Source organism: Heterocephalus glaber, unplaced genomic scaffold, assembly GCF_053883595.1.
Source record: "Heterocephalus glaber isolate CG9 unplaced genomic scaffold, H.glaber_assembly_v1.0 deba00001764, whole genome shotgun sequence".
NCBI lineage: Eukaryota > Metazoa > Chordata > Mammalia > Rodentia > Bathyergidae > Heterocephalus > Heterocephalus glaber.
This window is the reverse complement of record NW_028258461.1, coordinates 11,141,811-11,160,776: the sequence shown is the minus strand read 5'-3', so window position 1 is coordinate 11,160,776 and position 18,966 is coordinate 11,141,811. Positions and strand designations below refer to the sequence as shown.

Sequence of the window (18,966 nt, the reverse complement as noted above, 5' to 3'; positions counted from 1 at the left end):
CAAGCCTGAATCAAGAACATATAAAAACCCTGAATAATCTAATAGCAGGCAATGAAATTGAAGCAGTAGTAAAAAATCTGCCAACTAGGAAAAGCCCAGCTCCAGATGGATTCACTGCTGAATTTTACAAGAACTTCAGAGAAAATCTAACACCAATACTCCTCAAGCTCTTTAATGAAATTGAAAGGAAATGAGTACTCCCAAAGACATTTCTGGAAGCTACCCTTACCCTGATTCTCAATCTAGACAAGTGTCCAACTGAAAAGAGAACTACAGGCCAATATCTTTAATGATAAAGGTGCAAAATTCCTCATTTGTAGGAAAATGGATGTACTTTGAGACCATAATGTTAAGTGAAATAAATCAGACATACAAGCTTAAATACCACATGCTTCGTCTTATATGAGAAACTCAAAATGTAAAGAGAAAAATAAAAGATAATAGCAAGTGTGCAGATAGATTTTTTTTTCAAATGAGAAGAGGATCAAGAGATGGAGGGAGGAGAGAGAACTGGGAAAGGGATTAAAAAAGAATGAAAGTCAGTTTTGTACATGTACCAACTCCCTATAAGGAATGTAGTCATTATGTACTGTAAATACAGCATATAAAAATAAAAACTGAAACAAAAACACTCAAAGGCCTAAAAATATGAAATACTGATACATGCTCCAACATGGATGAACATTAAAAATATGCAAAGTGAAAGAAGATAATCACAAAAGGCTACATATTTTATGATTATATATTTATGAATTGTCTAGAATAGGCAAATCTGTAGAACCAGAAGTTGGTGGTTGTCAGGGCTGGTGACATTGGGAGAAATTATGAAGTAACTACTAGTGGCCATAGGGTTTCCTTTCAGGAGTGATGAAATGTCCCAGAATTAGAGTCGTGATGGTTATATAACTTTGTGAATATACTAAACATCACAGAATTGTACTTTTTAAAAGATGAATGGGAATTCCATAGCAAGAAAATATTCCTCCCAGGTAATATTCAATCTATTCAAATAACTAGAACAATGCAAAATTATATTCACAAGAAGTGCAAATGCTGATAGGAGTCACCAAGATTTTTAAATGTCCAGTGTATTCTAAACATACCTGATTAAAAGAATCACCTGAGAGCTTGGTAAAAATATATAGTCCCAGACATCTCCAGAGAGGATTCAGATTCTTGATTATAATCAGATATAGGTCTAGAATGATGTGCGTGATCTGTTCTTTTAGCATTACCTGGAGTGATCTTGATGTTCAAGCAAGTTTGGAAAATAGCCTTAGATGATGGTGAGCCGCTGAAGGCGTCTTCTCTTGCAAACAATGATGTCATTTTCTGAAATAGCTCATTGGTTTGGTAGCTTATTGGAATGGGGTTAATCAGAATTTTAAATTACCACACTTTTGTCAAAAAGCAATTCCATATTATTACAATTGAACTGTGTAAAACAATGGAGAACGGTCTGGTATTTGTAAAGCCCATCTGATGTTGGCTAATTAATGTTTGTGTAGTGCGTTCGTATCATTAACAGATGTGAATTTGTGTAGATTTCTAAATTCTCTCTCACTGTTTTTCCCATCCTGCTTCTTTTTGATCCATGTCTAGCCTATTTCTAACATTTACAACATTTATGCAATGTTTTTCAAAGTGGAAAATCTCTCAGTTTGGTAGTATTTTTAAAAAATTCAAACAATAAAGAAAAAATAAAATCCATAGACTCTCTTACTTCCCAGAAAAATATCTGTTAATACAGTGGTGCATGTAGTTTCAGGCATTTTATACACATACACGAAATGAAACCATACTATACTTCTGCCATTTTCACCTAATATGGTTAACATTTTGGTATTTCAATGCTTTTAAGATCTACCTTATCTATCTTAAGGACTGTATAAGAATTCGTTTATGTATATACTATAATTTATGTAATCAGTACTCTTTTCAAAAACTAAAGCTATAACCTGTTTTGTTGCTACTGTGTTTTTTGCCTTTAGAATAAACATTTAAGCATTTGAAAAATAAAACAATGACTATACCAGGAGAAAATATAGAACATATTTATGACTACATATTAGAGAGATCTTCTTAAACCATGACAAGAAATCCAGAAACTATAGAGAATATGTCAATTAAACTTGATGGCAGAAAAGTTAAAATTTTAAATTCATATCATTAACAAAGTTAAGGGCCAGGGATTTAACTCAGTGGTTCCGCTGCCTGCCTCGCAAGCACAAGGTCCCGAGTATGATCCCTGGTGCCCCCCCAAAAAGAAGCCAAAATATTCATAGCTTGGATTAAATAGTTATAACACTTGAGAGAGGTAATAGTGTTACTGTACAAGCTTATGGAAAGTATTAAGAAAAATTCAAAATTCAGTAAAAGAGTGGATAAAGGATACATGTCCATTCATAGGAAGTGAAACACAAGTGGTCTACGAACATGAAAAGCTGTTTGATTGCCCTAATTAAATAAATACAAATTAAAACAACAGTCCAATAGCATTTTTGCTTATTAGCTTTGCAAAAATTAAAAATGATTAATAATATCCTGTTTGGGCTTCAGTGTGGGAAAGAGGGGACTTAGCGTTTTAGGGTAGACATTGGTGCAATCACATTAATAGAACAATTTTGCATTTCCTCCCAATATTTAAATTACCTACATCCTATGATCCAGTAGCTGCATTTCTAGTACTGTAGCCTATAGAAACAACACGGATGCGTAGACATATGCAGAACAGTACTTATTACAGCAAGATGTGTTAGCAAAATGTCGAAAAAGTCAAATGTTTTTAAATAGGGAAATGGCTAAACAAATGGTGGTGCAATACTATGCAACTTTTAAAATGAACGAAGTAGATATTCTGGAAGTAATGTTTGGTTTAAAAAAAATTAAATCGCAGAACAATATGTGTGCTACTACTGGTTTTTCAGTACTGAGGATTGAACTGAAGGCTTTTGAACTGATTTACACCCCCAGCCTTTTAACATTTCTTTTTTAAACAAAGTCTCCTTAAATCACTACATTACCCAGGCTGGGTTTGAACTTGCGATCCTCCTGCCTCAGTCACTCAAAAGTCCTAGAATTTTAGGAGTGTGCCATGTGCCTCACTTGATCTTATTTCTGTAAAAACCTTTGTTTTGAATATATGTATATATATTTCTGTGTATTTCTGACACACATATGCAAACATACCTAGAATACATACACACACACACACACACACACACTTACAAAAATGTCTGGAATGTAATACCAAATGTTAACTACCTCAGCTGAGTAAAACATATAATTTTGAACAAATATGACAACAAAGTCATATTTGTAGCAAAACAATGAAAAATGAAAGCTCACCACCTGCCTTGCAAGCTCAAGGTCCCGAGTTCAATCCCCAGTACCAAAAAAAAAAAAAAAATGAAAGCATTATTTCTGTAAATATATTCTTCTAAACACATATTAAACATATATTTAGAATATATGTGCATATTTAAGATATATAATATGTATGAAATTTCATCTGGAAGTTGAGTATTTGTGAAAATTGGCAATTTTAGAGCTTGGATAGGAACTGGATTAAAGCTAGACTTTAGTTTAATCTGGAGAGAAACTAGTACCTGAGAAAAGGATAGATGGCAAAGATACCTTGGAAAGGAAAATCGGTAGGACCTGATGACTACTTATATGTAAGCAGAGAGATAAGGGTAAACTAAAAATAGCTCAGACACTGAGAGAACTTTGGAGATAGCATTAACCGAGGTAGAGAAGCTAGAGAAGCTGATTTCGAGGAGAAACCATTGATCTCAGCATCTACAAGGATGTATTTTTTTAATGTGATGCTACAAAATAAATTACCTCCAAACTTAGTGGTTTAAAATAGCAATAACTATTAATTATTCCTTAAATTAACAATAACCATTTATTATTTCTATGGTTTCTATGAGTTAAGAATTCACACTTAGGCACTGAAAGGAAAACTTATTTCTACCTGTCCCTTGGCTGGAAGATCCAAAACTGGAGGCTAGAATCATATGGTGGCTCTTTCCCTCAAGTGTCTGATAAGTTATGTAAGATTGGTGAGTGGTGTCAGCTGGGAGGCTAACTGGGCCTGTTGGCCAGAACAACACCTTGTGACCTCTTCATGTGGCCTGGCTTCCTCACAACATGGTGACTGGGTTCAGAGACAGAGGAGATCTGGGTGAAACTGTATTTTTGCCATTAGGGTCTTGCCTTGGGCATCACACAGCATTGCTTCTATTATATGACCTTGGTCCAGGGAGTCATAGCCCTCTTTCTCTATATTGAAGAGCAGGAAACCTAGGCCCTACCTCCCAGTGGGAAGAGTGTACTAACATTTTAAGAGCATGTGTGGTGGGAGAAATACATAGGTGTGGCCATTTTAGGAAAATAAACCTGTCATACTTCATCATGTCTTAAGGTGAATTAAACTATTAATTGATTCCACTTTCAGAGAGATTTTTATACAGCTAAAGACCCAAGCAATTCCCAATGTCTTAACCTAAATGAATAAGTCAATATGTAAAGATACAATACAAAAAAGTTTAAAGGACTCAAAAGTCTTTATCATAATTAAAAGGTTCTCTATGATCTTGCTCTTCTCTAATTGTTGGGTTTAATTTTCCAACTATTTTTAAATTCACACATTAATTTCAAGGTATACCAAATGTCTAGAAGATTATCAAACATACTATCCTAGGTCAGCTTCCCAAGAACAACCAAGGAAAGGATTTGATCCTTATAATTGACTGCAAGAGAGGTCTCAGGAAGAAGGGAGCGAAGGTAGCAGGAGAGGGCAGGTAACAGAGCTAAGCAAAGATGTGTACTCCTCCACAGTAAAGCTTGGGCCCAAGTCCCCAAAGTTGTGAAGCAGGAATAGCGCCTCAAAGGTGATCCCATTCTGAGGCAAGGGGGCTCACATACAGTCGTTGGCTGCAGGTTAGGGGTAAGGACGTGGCCGGCTGCCAGTGTGGAAGTGCCTAACCTCTATCCAAGATGGCTCCCACTCCTGAGGGCAATTCTCAGAGAAAGGGAAGCAGCCTACATTCTAGCAGCTGTGAAATGGGCACACTGGCCGGTAAAGGTATCCAGGCAGGCCACTAGCTGGGGCCTTGGCACACATGAATTACTTTCAAGGCCTCAGATCCTGGCTCCTACTAGTTCTCTATCTTTTAGCCTCTTTTTGTTACTAACTCTTCTTCATCTGGGCAAGTTCAGGCACTGTGTCTTGCAGGAGGTTTTCTCTAACAGCTGATTGGCTATATCCCACACATCTGTGCTCACATAGAAACCCGTGCAACTCTCTGAGCATTTTACCACACTGTACTGAAAACATCTTTCTCACATCAGCCTTCCCCAGTGGAGTAGAAGCCCACCAAGGCAGGAATCATGCCCTGTTTGTCTTTTGACCTCAGGCATGTAGCAAAATGCCAAGCAGAGTTGGCCTGAGTAAATGTGATGAATTGAACACCAATTAAGGGGCTTCTTCCATGGCCATGCAAGGCTACCTAACTCTGCTGCCAAGAGTTCTTCCATCTCCTTGTGGGAAGAGAGAAAGTGGAAAGTCCAGCCATAAATTTGGGATGAATGAAGTGATTTCTGACAGATAAACTGGCTATAGGAGTTCTTGCTACACTATTCTACTATTTTTACTTCCGTGTGTGTGTGTGTGTGTGTGTGTGTGTGTGTGTGTGTGTGGTACCAAGGACTAAACCGAAGGCCTCACACATGCTAGACAAGCTCTCTAAACTGAGCTACATCCCCAGCTTTATTGCTAGATTTTAAAGGACACTTCTTAACAGGAGTTCGATGTTGTTAATTTTTTAAAAGACGCCTTAAAGAAAAGAGGAAAGAATGATGAAACTTACACATTAGCAGGTATAAAAATGTTTCTTTGTTAGTGTAAATCATTTGGTGTAAAAGCTGGTTAAGAATTTTTCACACTGCTGATCCTTTCCAGAATTTAAAAGGGAAACTAAAAATGTGTCAGCACTGGATTCTAAATGTGATGCAAAGGGCCGAAACCAAGGGAAAAATAGTGAGGAGATGTACTCTAGTGGTATCAAAAAGGTAAAAATATAACAGTACTTAATGGCCTGGAGGATGCAGAGAAGGAGAGAGATGGAAGAGGATTCTAGGTTTCTGGAGGCAGGAGAGACTGTGGCTGGCTGTGAGACTTTTCTCTCCACTGTGTTCTCAATCACTCTCTATGTCACGTGCACTTCCGGGGCTACACACACACACACACACAGACACACACACACACATGATAATGACGCCCTTGCCTCATGAGTTCTCGCCATTCCATACCACAGCGGCCACAGAGCAGTGAGGCGGAAGGAGAAGACATGAAGGAGAAAAACAGAATTCAAGGGCCTCAGCCCAGAGGCTCCTACACCGTGACTTGCGACAGGAAGTTACCCAAGTGGCAAAACCCGCTAGGGAGCTTGTGTGGGGACTGCTCTGGGCCAAGTTTCATCACCAGCTATTTTTACTTTTAGCCTACGCCACCTCTCAGGGTAACCAGGTCTATAAATGTCCATATAGCTTGCTTGCCTGGGCCCAGGGCAGAAGAGAGCAGCTAAAAGAGGATTGTTCTAGGCCTTAGGCTGGGCATTTGGCCATGCTGATTGGCAGTTGCCTTGGATCTCATTTCAATTTTTTAGCACCTTACCACCATCACCACCCCTTACTAGCCCTCCTCCCCGAGGTTTTGGAAAGAGGATTCCCTGAGCACAGGGAGATCAGTAAGTATCCAGAGGCAAGTCACAGAAGACGCAGGTCCACACAGCCCTGAGGATGGACTACCCAAGGCTAGTCTGGGGGAATATGCGAGCGCAGCCTCCAACTTGGGGCGCCTCCTGGAGCTGGTTGACGTGCTCACACTCTCCTTTCTCTGGCCTGGCTCCCTAGGCTCTTCTGCTGCTGAACTGCTTCCATGCTAGGCTTCTTCTTCTGAGCTCTAGGGCACCCAGCACACATCCTTTCACTCTGGGATTGTTCTGGCACAGCGGGGAAGGGGAGCTGGGGCTCGACGTCAGCTGAGGGACCCATTTTCTTATCTTCACTTGGGAAGAAGAAAAATAGGCCCTACCTCACATGACTGTTGCCCTGAGATAAGATGTGCAAAGTGTAAGCCTCTTGCCTTGTACACAGTTGTGCTTAAGGAATGAAGTTCTTTTTTTTTTTTTTTTGGTACCGGGGATCGAACTCAGGTCCTTGTGCAGGCGAAGAAACCACTGAGCTAAATCCCCAGCCCCAGGAATGAAGTCCTTGAAGTTCTGGTATATTCTTCCCTAAAATCTGCCTGAACAGCTTCTCTCCCTTCTGAGGATAACTTTTATACTTTATTATGTGAGCTTGGTTCCTGATTATTTCTACTTGGGTAGCACACAAGCAACTCAAACTCATTGTCCCCATGAACACAGAATGAGCCTTCAGTTTTCTTTGTCTTTTCTATAGATTCACCAACAGCTGACGTGCTAGCTATTTACCTGTTTATTTTCTAACAGTCCCCAGTGGCAGGGATTTGGGCCTATCTTGTTTGCTGATATCTATCTAGCTTTTGTAACAATGCTTGGCACATAGTTGATACAAGATAAATATTTGTTGAGTGGACCTCCTGCCGTATGCATCTCTCCCCTTGTTCCTCATCTCAGCCTAAAATTTCCCTATTGCCCAAGCCACAGTACTGGCTGTCTTTTACTCCTTTTTCCTCATATCCCAGGTTCAGTCCACGGTGAGGGCTTGACTGTCCTCCTGCTTAGATGTACCTGGCACCCACGCACGTCTCTCAGTAACCTGGTTACCACTACAGTTCATCTCACCTAGTTTACTGAAATAGATTCCTCACCTGTCTTCTGGATTCCATTTCTGCTCTCACCGAACCCATTCTCCGTGTTGCATATAGAATGATATTACCCAAACAGGATTTGTTGAGAGTCCTCTAGTGCTTCCTCCTTGCCTCCGGAATAAAATCCAACTCCTTATAGAACCAGTTGTGCCCTGCCTCACCTGGCTTCTGCTTACCTCTCCAAGTTCATCTCCAGCTACCTCTCTCCCTGTCCTACTTCCCTTCCCAGCTTTCCTGCATCCTGCCCATATAGAACTTCCTTTTTTTCCTGAAGGATCTCTTTCAGTCTCTCTCACGGTCTCACCCACCTCACCATTCCCTGCCTAGGACACTCCCTTCTCCCCTGTGCCATTCCTCAACCCTCTCCCAGCCATCCTTCACCAGGCCAATCCCCATGTTCTTCCAAGTGACACCTTCAAAGGCAAATCCTTCAGAAAATCTCTAGATGCCTCCCCTGCCTCACCACTCCCTCTAGAATATATGCTGCTTCTCAGTGTTTCCATAACATCCTGAATTTCCTTTCTCACAGCACTTAATATAATATTGCATCTAGTCTTTTGCTTTTGTCCCCCCTGGAGTACAAACTTTTGGAGGGCTTTTATTTAACACTTATGTAGTGCTTACCCTGTGCTAAGCACTTCTATAAGCTCATCATCAATATTAATTCACATAATCTTCCTAACAGTCTTATGAGGTGCTATTACTATTACGGTCATACAGATGAGAAAGCTGAGCCAGAGAGAGGTTAAGTAACCTGCCCAAGGTCATGTAGCTGGTAAATGGCAGAACTAGGATTTGAACCCCAAAAATCCAAGTTCTTAACTACTTCAATATGCTATTTCACTTGTTTTACATTGTATCCTCATTGCCTGCCATATAGAAGATCCACTCAAGAAATATCTGAGTAAAACAAAGAAAAAAATGACTAAATGAATAAAAGGTACAGAAATAACATAGTCTGGGTGGGGGGGACAGTGGGTGGAAATGAAGTAGCCACAGGGTGAGACAGCAATTAAGTTTAGGAGTCAGGGAAGGTGAATGAAATTAGTCCAAGGAGTAGAAAGATTCTAGGAGAAATGGCAGGTGATTAAAAGGCAAGATTGGTGAGGCAGGGAGCTCAGGAAGGCAAGAACAAGTAGTTCTGCAATCAACAAAGGAAAATATAGACCAGACCAATGGACTTGGCCAGGGTCAGACCACTGGGGAAATCCGAGCAGTTTCCACAAGAGCTAGAGAGAAAAACCAGATTGCCTGGACTTGAAGAGTGAGTAGGTGGTGGAGAAAGCAGGCTGGAAGATCTTACTCCCCTCCGGCCATGAAAGGCAAGATTTGGGAGAGAGTTAAGTAAGGTCTTTTGTCAAGATGTGACTAGGGCCTGCTTAAAGACAAGAGGGTACAAATCTTTGGAGAGCAAGAAGTCAAACCAGCCTTTACCAAAACAAAGTGTCTCCTATGTGATGATAAACCACATTATGGCCAACCACATAAAATATAAACATGAAGCAGAGTCCACTACTCTTATGTGAAGGAAATGAGAGCAAAGAGAGCCCTACTCCGTAGGAAATCTTTCCTAAGAGGCATCTGGCGGTTCCAGACATGTGGTAGAAAGGGCTGCAATGGTGTGGAAGAAAAGTGAATTGATTTAGGGGCTAATAATCAATGAAAAGCAGATAAAGAGCAGAGATATGAAGAGAAAAGTTCAAGATCTCACAAGTTCCAAAAGCATGAGCAGACTAAAGAGAGCACAAGGTGGTTAGTGCAGATCATAGAACTGCAGTTGCAAAACATTTCATTAGTCAGTGGCTTGGCAGTAAAAATAAGCCTGAAATTGGGGGCAGTAGGGAAGAAAATATGACTGGGGGAGACAAACAGTGAGCAGTGACATCCCCAAAGAGCCACTTTACAAGGAAGCACGAGTAGAACACGAAGGAAGCTGCTGAGGTTGGTACAAAGATGTCAATTCAAAGCCTTGATCTGAAGGGGCCTCCTGGGGCTCAAATCCTAAAGGCTCTAGCTCCTCAGAACAGGGAACTGGGTCTGCTATCCCACTTGGGTAGGGTTTGGCAGATGAGGCAACAAGGCATGGCTGGGTAGCCCTAGGAAAGGAGTCACAGGATAACACCCAAGCACCTGGAAAGACAATGAAAGAAAGAAAAGCACAGCATATTCAACAATTTCTTTTAACAAGCGTTTGCTGAGCAGCTACTCTGTACGGGCATTGCTTACCAGCTCTGATGCCTCTCAAGGAGTTTACATTCTAGAAGGAGAGGCAAATCTATCCAAAGCACAGATATCCCACAGCACAAGGCGGCTAATACTCTGCAGCACAAAACATGACAGAAAGAGCTCTGAAGTTTCAGTATTGCTATGTACCCAAAAAACAGATCTGTCTAGCATAATGCAGAGTTTCTTTTCCTCCAGAAAAGGAAGAAGAGTGGCTTCATACTGAGGGCTTGGAGTTTAATGTAATCAGAATAAGTGCATAAATCAAATAGGTTGGTTTCTTTGTATATTGTCGCTTTAGTATTTTTAATGAAACATGGATATTTTTCAGATTCTGTGTTTACATCATTTCAATTCCATTTGAGCTTATGCCAAAAAGAACAAATAACATGCTTTGTTTGAAAGAACTAAGTACATTGAAAGGCATCTGCCTGCCCTGGGGAGAATGTCTTTTCCTCAGAGGTCCACCCCATGAGGAGCTGTGTGTGTTCAATCCCTGGAAAATGATTTGACTGAAACAATTTGGGCTTCACCAATGCTGGATAGTCATTTTTGAAATTTTTCTCTAATATTCATCCAGGGAGAACTCTTTTGAATATTTAAGTGTATTTTTCAACATAGCATCTTTTCCAATTATAAGAGTAAGGCACTGGGCTGGAGATTTAGGTCAGTAGTGGTTCTGCTGCCTGCCTTGTGACTCATAAGCACAAGGTCCTGAGTTCAATCCCAAGTACCAAAAAAAAAAAAAAAAAAAAAAAACAAAGTAAGTCACACTCATTGTTAAAATGAAAGTATAAGGAGACTGTTTCGTCCTCTAAAAATAACATTCATTTGTGAACTGGGACACACCATTTCTCAGCAGTCCTTGCCATATATATATATTATTCCTAATCAGAAATCTTGTGATCTGTCCAGGTACTCTGGCACACACTTATAATTCAGGAGGACTGCAAGCTTGAGGCCAGCTTGGCAGCCTGGGTAACATAACAAAAGCTTATCTCAAAAACAAAATAAAGAAAAGAAAGGAAGAAGGTAAAAAGAAAAGGAAAATAAATTTTATAATTCTTTAACCAAAGGATAATCTATGCACCACTTGACCCAGTGCCTTTATTTGGCAGGCTGATTTTTGTTGAAGTCAATTCTGAGTAATAATATACTACTTTCAGCCTGCCAGATAAATGCACCTTGCTGTTGAATTTGTGGTAATTTATTATATAGCAATAGTAAACTAACACACCAGTCCCCACCAGTCCTATACTTTCAGCACCCTCGCCAATGTAGATACTGTCCTTCCCCAATACTATTTGTATCAGAATGGAAATGGGAGCTTCTAGTGTTTATTTCATCCTTATTTTCCCATTAATTCCTCATATTCCTTATATAACATCAGACAAGCCTAAAATGTAACATGCAGAATACTATCTCTGGCTGAATTTTTGTTCACACCATTCCTTCCTTCCCACTTAAATTATCTCCCTTCCCTTTTCTAATTTTTTTATTTTTTGCCTTGTTTGTGAAACCTTCTGAACTTCTAGACCACTAACTGGGCCCTGGGCTTCCAAAGCACTTTTTATTTGCATCACTTGTTTGTCCTTGATTCAGAGATTGCCGTGTGACCTCTTTTGAAATCTTATTTCTCTGAAATGTTATCGAAGACATATTTATACACGATATATAGAGCACATGCTGAGTGTGGTGGTGTATACCTGTAATCCCAGCACTTGGAAGGCTGAGGCAGGAGGATCTCTGCAAGTCTGAGGTCAGCCTGGGTGGCTACATAGTGAGTTCAAGGTCAGCCTGAATTAAAGAGTGAGACCCTGTTTCAAACAAGAAAAGAAAAGATAGAACACTACCTAGAATGTGTAAAAGACTATACATACAGCTGGGTGTGGCGGTACATGCCTGTAATCCCAGCCCTCAGGAGGCTGAGGCAGGAGGATCCGCTAGGAGTTCGAGGCCAGCTTGAACTAAATAGCGAGATCCTGTCTCAAAAAGAAAAAAAAAAAAGATTCTGCATACCCATACAATAGGTGTGATTTTCTCTCTTCATTGACATTGTAAACTCATTGAAGCCCAGCATTCTACATCGCGCATAGCATATAGAAATATATTTATATATAGCATATAGTATATAGAAATACTCTATTTTATTTTATTTTGTTTTATAGACAGGGTCTCACTATGCAGTTCAGGCTGGCCTTTAACTCGTGGCAAACCTCCTGCCTCTGCCTCCTGAGTGCAGGGATTGTAGGTGTGCACCACCACGCCTGGCTAATACTCTGTATTTAAAAATCATGTCCCCTGAAGCAGTCAACAAAGCATAACTGACCACTTATTGAGCCCTTTCACAGAGCCAGACCTGACGGCACCTCTCGTCCTTACCCTTACCTCAGGAAGCTGCAGTTTCCTTTACCGGAAATTAAATCCCATCCCACCTATCACAGCTATTTCAAAGGTCAAATGAGTCTATCATGGGTGCCTGGCATTTGATAGGTGTTCAATAAATGCGAGTAGAAATGAATCAAAGTTGGTAAACCTCCCATGTGTAAAGGCTGTGCAGACCCAACCTTGGCAGAATCGTCACAGGCAGACCAGGGCGTCAGAGCTCGCGGAAACTAAAGAAGTCGGTGCGTACAAAAGGCCAGTTTAGTAACTAACTGTTCAGTTCCCTAAGTGCGTATACATATACATGGAATACAAGGCCAGCACACGAAAAACAAGAACTGATCAAGAGGAGTAACGAATCTAAAGGAAAGCGAGTAAGTCTGGCCAGGAAAGAAGTTTGCTGCTTGTGAAATGTTTTGGTCTTAGCCACTAGCAGGATGGATCCATTGCAGTTAGCTTCTGTACTTCCATACAACTGTTGCTCAATTTACTCTTCCTTTCGAATCACCACCTTTGAAGAGCGCGAGCAAATTCATCCAAACCACCCAAACCAATTATCCTAAAAGCTTCCAGGTCCTTTAAAGGCGAATCCAAGCCTAGGAGGGTCCTTAACTTTCCCCCTTACCCCCAGCAAGGGTTCAACCTCAAACTGCAGGGTTCGCCCAAGTCCCGCCCCTTGCCGTGTCATCTAATGAATATGCAAACGCACCATAATTGACAGCCAATGGCGTGATCTCTAGTCACATGGTGCCGGTGGTAGGTGAGCAGACCAAAGTTGTGTGTCTGTGAACAGAGAGGGTTCTCAGTCTGGGGCGAGCGCTCTACGGAGCGCGGACGGATGGCTAGGCTGTAGTCCTGGCGGCGGCGGCAGTAGTGGTGGCAGGAGGAGGGACAGGGAGGAGGGACAGGGAGGAGGGACAGGGAGGGCCCCGAGAGCTACACACGCTCACACTTTCAAGTTCCCTCTCTGGGAGAGGAGGTGGGGCTGCAGAAAGAGGAGGCCAGGAGCTGTCCCATCTGTCCCGTCCCGTCTCCCCTCTTCCTTTTGCTCCCTGCCCCCTGGCTCTGCAAGAGTTGAGGGTTCGCGTGGCCTTACGTGGCAGTGAGGGCGAGAGGGCCAGGAGAGAGGGATCAGAGCCGGGGGCGCGAGGAAAGATGCCCATCCTGCTGTTCCTCATAGACACGTCCGCCTCCATGAACCAGCGCACTGACCTGGGCACCTCCTATTTGGACATTGCCAAAGGCGCTGTGGAGTTGTTCTTGAAGGTAAAGGGAGGGGAGGGGAGAGACGCGCTCCATCCCGAGGGCCTGGGGGAGGATTGAGGTGCTTCTGTAATGTTTGCATTGCCCCCCTGTCCTACGCGGTCCCCTGTCACCCCTCACCCCGCAGCTACGCGCCCGAGACCCCGCCAGCCGCGGAGACAGGTACATGCTGGTCACCTACGATGAGCCGCCGTACTGCATCAAGGTGAGCGGCCGGCGGGAGGGCGGGCGGAGGGGTGGGGGGCGCCGAGGCGGGAGGAGCCCGGCTGTCAGCGGCCGCCCAGGAGCCGCGGCGCTCGGGGCCGTGGAGACGGGGCGGAGGAGGGGCGGCCCCCCGGAGACGCCGCGGGAGGGCGGGCCGAGCTCGTGGCGCGACGGTCGCCGGCGCCTCAGAAGGTGGCGGACATTTTGCTTTTGTATGAGGCAGCCAGAGGGAGACTGAAGGCGCTGCGGAGATGGAAAGGAGGGAGGGGAGGGTGAGGAAGAAGGTAGGAGGGCCCGAGCCCCGGAGCGAGGCCTTGCGGCGGGCCCGCCCCTTCGGGTCGCTCGGAGCGCCGGCTGCAGCCTCGGGCGGCCAGAGTGTGCGACTCTGCCGGAGGCGCTGGCGCTGGCGCTGGGCGCGCGGGCTTTCCCGCGCCCGACTCCTCCTCCAGGTCCTCCTTCCTCCCGCCCCGCCCCGGCCGTCTTCCTCCCCAGCTCCGCGGCTTCTCCTTCTCCCTTCTTCCTCTCGATCCCCTCCCCTTCCTGCTGAGAGCGTGGCAGCGCCAGCCGCTGGCCTTCAAAGGCCACGCTGCTGCTTTCGCGCTCTGTAGCCTCGAACCCACGCCCCCTCAGTCAGAAATGTTCCCGCTTGGGGCAGCTCCTCACCCTCCGGCTGGGAGACACTCATTTCCTTGCTAACCCCACTTGGTCAGGTTCAAACCTGCTCTCAGTTACCTTAGCTACCATTACTGTTTCGCTGGAGATTGCAAAGCAACGACTTGGGGGAGAGATGCCCTGACAGAAACCTCAAAGGAGAAAGCTTTTCAGAGACCTACCTATTTATTGGCTTCAGAAATTAGGTTTGTGCTAGCCACGTAGGGATTTGTCTAGAGACAAGCACGAATGGAAGGGGAAAACTCGACTGTGAATAGTCAGCCAGTCAAATTCAATGATTTGATTCTCGGGGTTCTGACCCACAGCAGAAAATTAGGGAGGATTTAGCCTTTCTAGGGTAGTCATGTTCCCATGGTGAAGCGATAAAGAACTGCCTGGCCTGCAACGGTCAGATAAAATACAGCTCAAATTGTTAAATCAACCTGTATAAGGTTCGCGCTTTCATATTGAAATCAAAAACGTTATTACCATAATCCTTGACGTCTTTCAGTACTTTGCTCCCGCTTAATTATCTCGCGGTGCAGTCTGGACGTGCTGTGATCCATTTTGATAGTGTGAGGTGTTTTAATGAATGGAACCTACCAAACTGAAAGGTTGGACTGGGGATCCAATTTAGCAGAACACTTACTTGCCTAGCCTTGGGATCCATCCTCATCATAGGAGTCCTGGGAGGACTCGACCTGAATAGTTGGCCAAAGAGGTTTCTTTCAGACATGAACCAAAGGAAGACGTTGTTAACAGGCTTCTGTTAACAGATTAGTAGGTTCCTCTTAACACGGGGTTTCATTGTTTGCTTTTAGTTTTTCTTTCTTACTGTATTTAGAAAAATTGAGCAAGTCGACTTCTTTCAAAATGCTATAAGCTTTTTAAAAAGTATGGTCAGTTTTTGCACATGGAAAGGCAGATGCTTGCACATCCGGAGTCCAAATGTCTACACTCTGGCTACTAATACAGATAAGAACCAACCATTTGTAGGTGCCCATTTGAAGGCGTGTTCCTTAATCTGAAGTAGTAAAAAGGACAAACTATAAAGCAGTGTGCCTATTTTTTGTTCCCTTTAGAGGAACAACCTATTTAGCATTTTTCAAGTGCAGGGACTACTAGTATAAAAATAGTTCTTGATCGATAAAACATAGGTGGCAATATTTACAGTCCTTTCCTTTGGAAAAAGTGTATTATAACTCCCCCTGACCCATCATTACATCTTTTCACTTCGCATTGTAATCACACTTCACATATTACTTTGCATCGGGCTTTTCCCACTTATGTTACTCCAAGAATTATTCTGGGTTGCTGCATAGTTTTCATATTTAAAATTTTTAGTGGCTGTGTATCTTATCTATGTTTTTTTAGTGGACTAGAGGAAAAATGTTGGATATGATTGTTAGTGGAAATGGCATTTTCTTTGTCTTGCCACCTTATATGCTACAATTTTTCCTAAAGAAAAAAAAATCAAGTGTGATTTTTCCCTATGTAGGTAAGATATAGGAAGATACTCCGTATAATTTTTAATTGTTGATCATTGATTATCTTCATCTTAGTCTTTATGCTTTCCCTAGGTTTTTCAGGTTCTCTTGGGTGATAACTACAAGTTCCAGGAAAAGGCTAATGATCTGATGATGTTCTTGTCATTCTCTCTAAAGACCAGAATTACTAATGACAGTCCATATTTTGTTAATATTTTCCTTTTCTGAATCTCTTTTTGATCATTCCTTCTTATTTTTCCCACCTTGCTGCTCAGCACATGGTAACTATTTCTTTGCTCTTAGGATGTAGTCGGCTTGGAAGGTCAGAAATTTTAGAACATCTGGTGATTTTCTTATGATTTGGACCATCTTTCACTTGCTAGTGGCTGTAAGCTAGGAGCCATAAGTGTCTGTTTTCTTTCACACTGATTATCAAATGAGTCTTCCTTGATTGTCAGTCAGCAGGCATCTTAGTTCCTCCTGGAAGCTTCACTCTTCATTAGGGGGCTGAGGACTTTTCAGCAAAGTGATATTAGGTGGGTTTTTATTGGTAGCTTATTTATTTGCAGAATAATGTGTGTATTTTTCAGTTCCTCTAAGGTTGTAGAACTATAACTTTTTAACTCTCAAGTCTTGGTTATATTCAGCTTTACATACTGCAAAATGAATGTTATTTTATTTTCTACCAGAAGATTGATTTCTATCGGTAGTGTAACAGGCATGAATTGTAGGTTTAGTTGGGCGTTTTTCCCTTAACAGGCGTGCAACTATTCCCAGTATATCCACTTACAAGCTCTGACAATAAATCTTGTGAAAAGTTACTGTGACTGGAATTTTTGCTAATGTATACTGTTGAGTATGTAAATATAGTATTTCACCAAAGACTTAGTAACTATTTATTGTATACTTCCTAGCACATAGTTCTGTGCTCTTTTAAAATTAATGATACCTGTTACTTGCAGTCAGCTCTGCATAGATGGAATTAAGCTTGATTTGGGGACCATATAAAACAGCATATGAAATGCAAATATTGTGTACTTTACCTGTTTTAAGTGTTGCTTTGTATACAAGTTTTATACAGTGTTATGTGTGTCAACACTACATTTATATAGTGCATCTTTAATGAACATAGCTAGGATGAAATCCTACTTAATATTTTAAAATTTACAGGATATTCTTGGAAGACTAGTGCAGTACATATTTAAAAATGTTTTGTGGGATTTCTTTTGGCGTAATAGTTCTGAATAGTCTTGGCTGAGGTTCTGCTGTCACATATGTTTTTGTTTCATTTTGTTATGAATCATAATTTCTTTTTATTCAGTGACTGGAAGGGGCAAGCTTGTCAGAAGGAAGTAAGACATTACACTGAGATATATACTAGTATAAAAGTGGTTTTATGTTTGAAGCTGCTTTCTTAAAATTATTTCTTTTTTATTCAAGGAAATTATTTTTAACATCAAACAGTCACTTTTTTTTTTTTTTTTGGTGCTGGGGATCGAACTCAGGTCCTTCCACTTGCAAGGCAGGTGGCAGAACCACTGAGCTAAATCCCCAGCCCAAAACAGTCACTTTTCTAAAAATAGTTGAAACACAGGTATAAATAGTTATCAGAAGTTTTCATAAATATGATAGGAAGAGATTATGTTTCCAAGAAATAGCCTAAGCTAGTAATTGGAAAACATACAACATTTGGAAAAGTGAAATTTTCCCTTGAATGGTACTTTTTCACATGCTGTACGTAACTTTGTCAATACTGTTTGTATCAGAAAAAGAGCAGGATTTTGACTTAGAGATTGAGGAAGTAAACTTAAGCTTTTAAAATGATATGTGTTGCAGACATTTACTAGAATTTTAACTAAGGCATAATTTTTTCATAAGCCCATGAATATATCTTATGAGCCTTATTTGGAAAAGGGGCAACTTTTCGGGGAACCCTTCATTGTGGTAAGGAAGCCGTGGAAGTGCTTTTGGTGCAATAATAGCAACATGGGCTGTGAGAACAATCTTAGAGAATGCAAGATGTTTTAAAACTCAAAATGTTCAAAGGCAGTGCATTAGCATTTATGGTGAATTGTCTCTCCCATGATTTTGCTTTCTTTTTCATCTTCCTCACTGACCATTTGAGACACATGGCAGTAGTTATTTCGAAATAAGAAAAGAGGAGAGTTACTCGGACAAGATTAGATCTCTGGGCAAGGAAGTAAATATCTTTAGATTAGGGACCAGGTGAAAGATAGAGAATATGAACAAAAGTGTGGAGGCCTCTCTGTTCTGTATTCTCAACAGCTCTTGTCCATGCACTCTTATTTGCTCAGAGTTTCAACCTCCATCATTTCTCACCTGGACCATTGTTGCTGCAGCCACTCAACTGGAAGCCAGTCTTGCTGACCACTGATTCTCCCCCTTCCATGCAAAGAGATGGATATTCTTTAAATAAAACAAGTCCCCTATGAAAAACCCTTCAGTAGCCCCCCATTGCATTTTAGAATAGAGTCCAGTCATCTCCAAGGCTTTCATGATTTGACTCTGTTTCCTTTCCAACATCTCTCCACTCTCTTTTCTTCACATAGACAGCTCCAGTTGCAAGGAGAAATTAAGCTGTCTTCAAATTCATTATGCCTCTTGTGCCTCTGTGCCATTGCAGACATTGTTCCCTCCCCCTAGAACATACTAGTTGGCCTAACATACCTCGGCTCTTCATTTCACATTCTCAAAAGGGAGAATCTTCCCTATTCCTAGTCTTCACAGTGTAAAAACTCCCTCTGTCATCCCTTAACACTTTCTCTATACCCTGACTCTAACTCTGTGTGTGTCTGTCTGTCCGTCCATCCATCAATCCATCCATCCATATGGTGGTATTGTAGTCCTAGGGATCAAAAGCAGGTCCTCACA

The 18,966-nt window shown here is 41.9% G+C and overlaps 2 protein-coding genes across 5 annotated transcripts in view; one reads left to right on the top strand and one right to left on the bottom strand.

Moving 5' to 3' along the window:
* LOC101705107 (cancer/testis antigen 55-like) overlaps nucleotides 1–18,966 on the bottom strand; it is a 129,535-nt gene that overhangs the window by 90,640 nt on the left and 19,929 nt on the right. The window contains exon 1 of one of the 2 annotated variants that reach the window (XM_087202130.1): nucleotides 15,077–15,172. The exons of the other annotated variant lie outside the window; for it this stretch is intronic. Within the exon in view, the coding sequence (XP_087058256.1) occupies nucleotides 15,077–15,079 (3 nt within the window). The 5' untranslated portion in view covers nucleotides 15,080–15,172. Of the gene's footprint in view, nucleotides 1–15,076; nucleotides 15,173–18,966 lie in introns of those variants that run through there. 2 annotated transcript variants of the gene reach the window in all.
* The window catches only part of LOC101704768 (integrator complex subunit 6-like), a 60,789-nt gene continuing 55,063 nt past the window's right edge, over nucleotides 13,241–18,966 (top strand). The window contains exons 1-2 of one of the 3 annotated variants that reach the window (XM_013078701.3): nucleotides 13,241–13,735; nucleotides 13,860–13,937. In XM_013078701.3, the coding sequence (XP_012934155.1) occupies nucleotides 13,625–13,735; nucleotides 13,860–13,937 (189 nt within the window). In that variant the 5' untranslated portion in view covers nucleotides 13,241–13,624. The remainder of the gene's footprint in view (nucleotides 13,736–13,859; nucleotides 13,938–18,966) is intronic. The other 2 variants (XM_021242511.2, XM_004862344.3) reach the window with 2 other exon arrangements.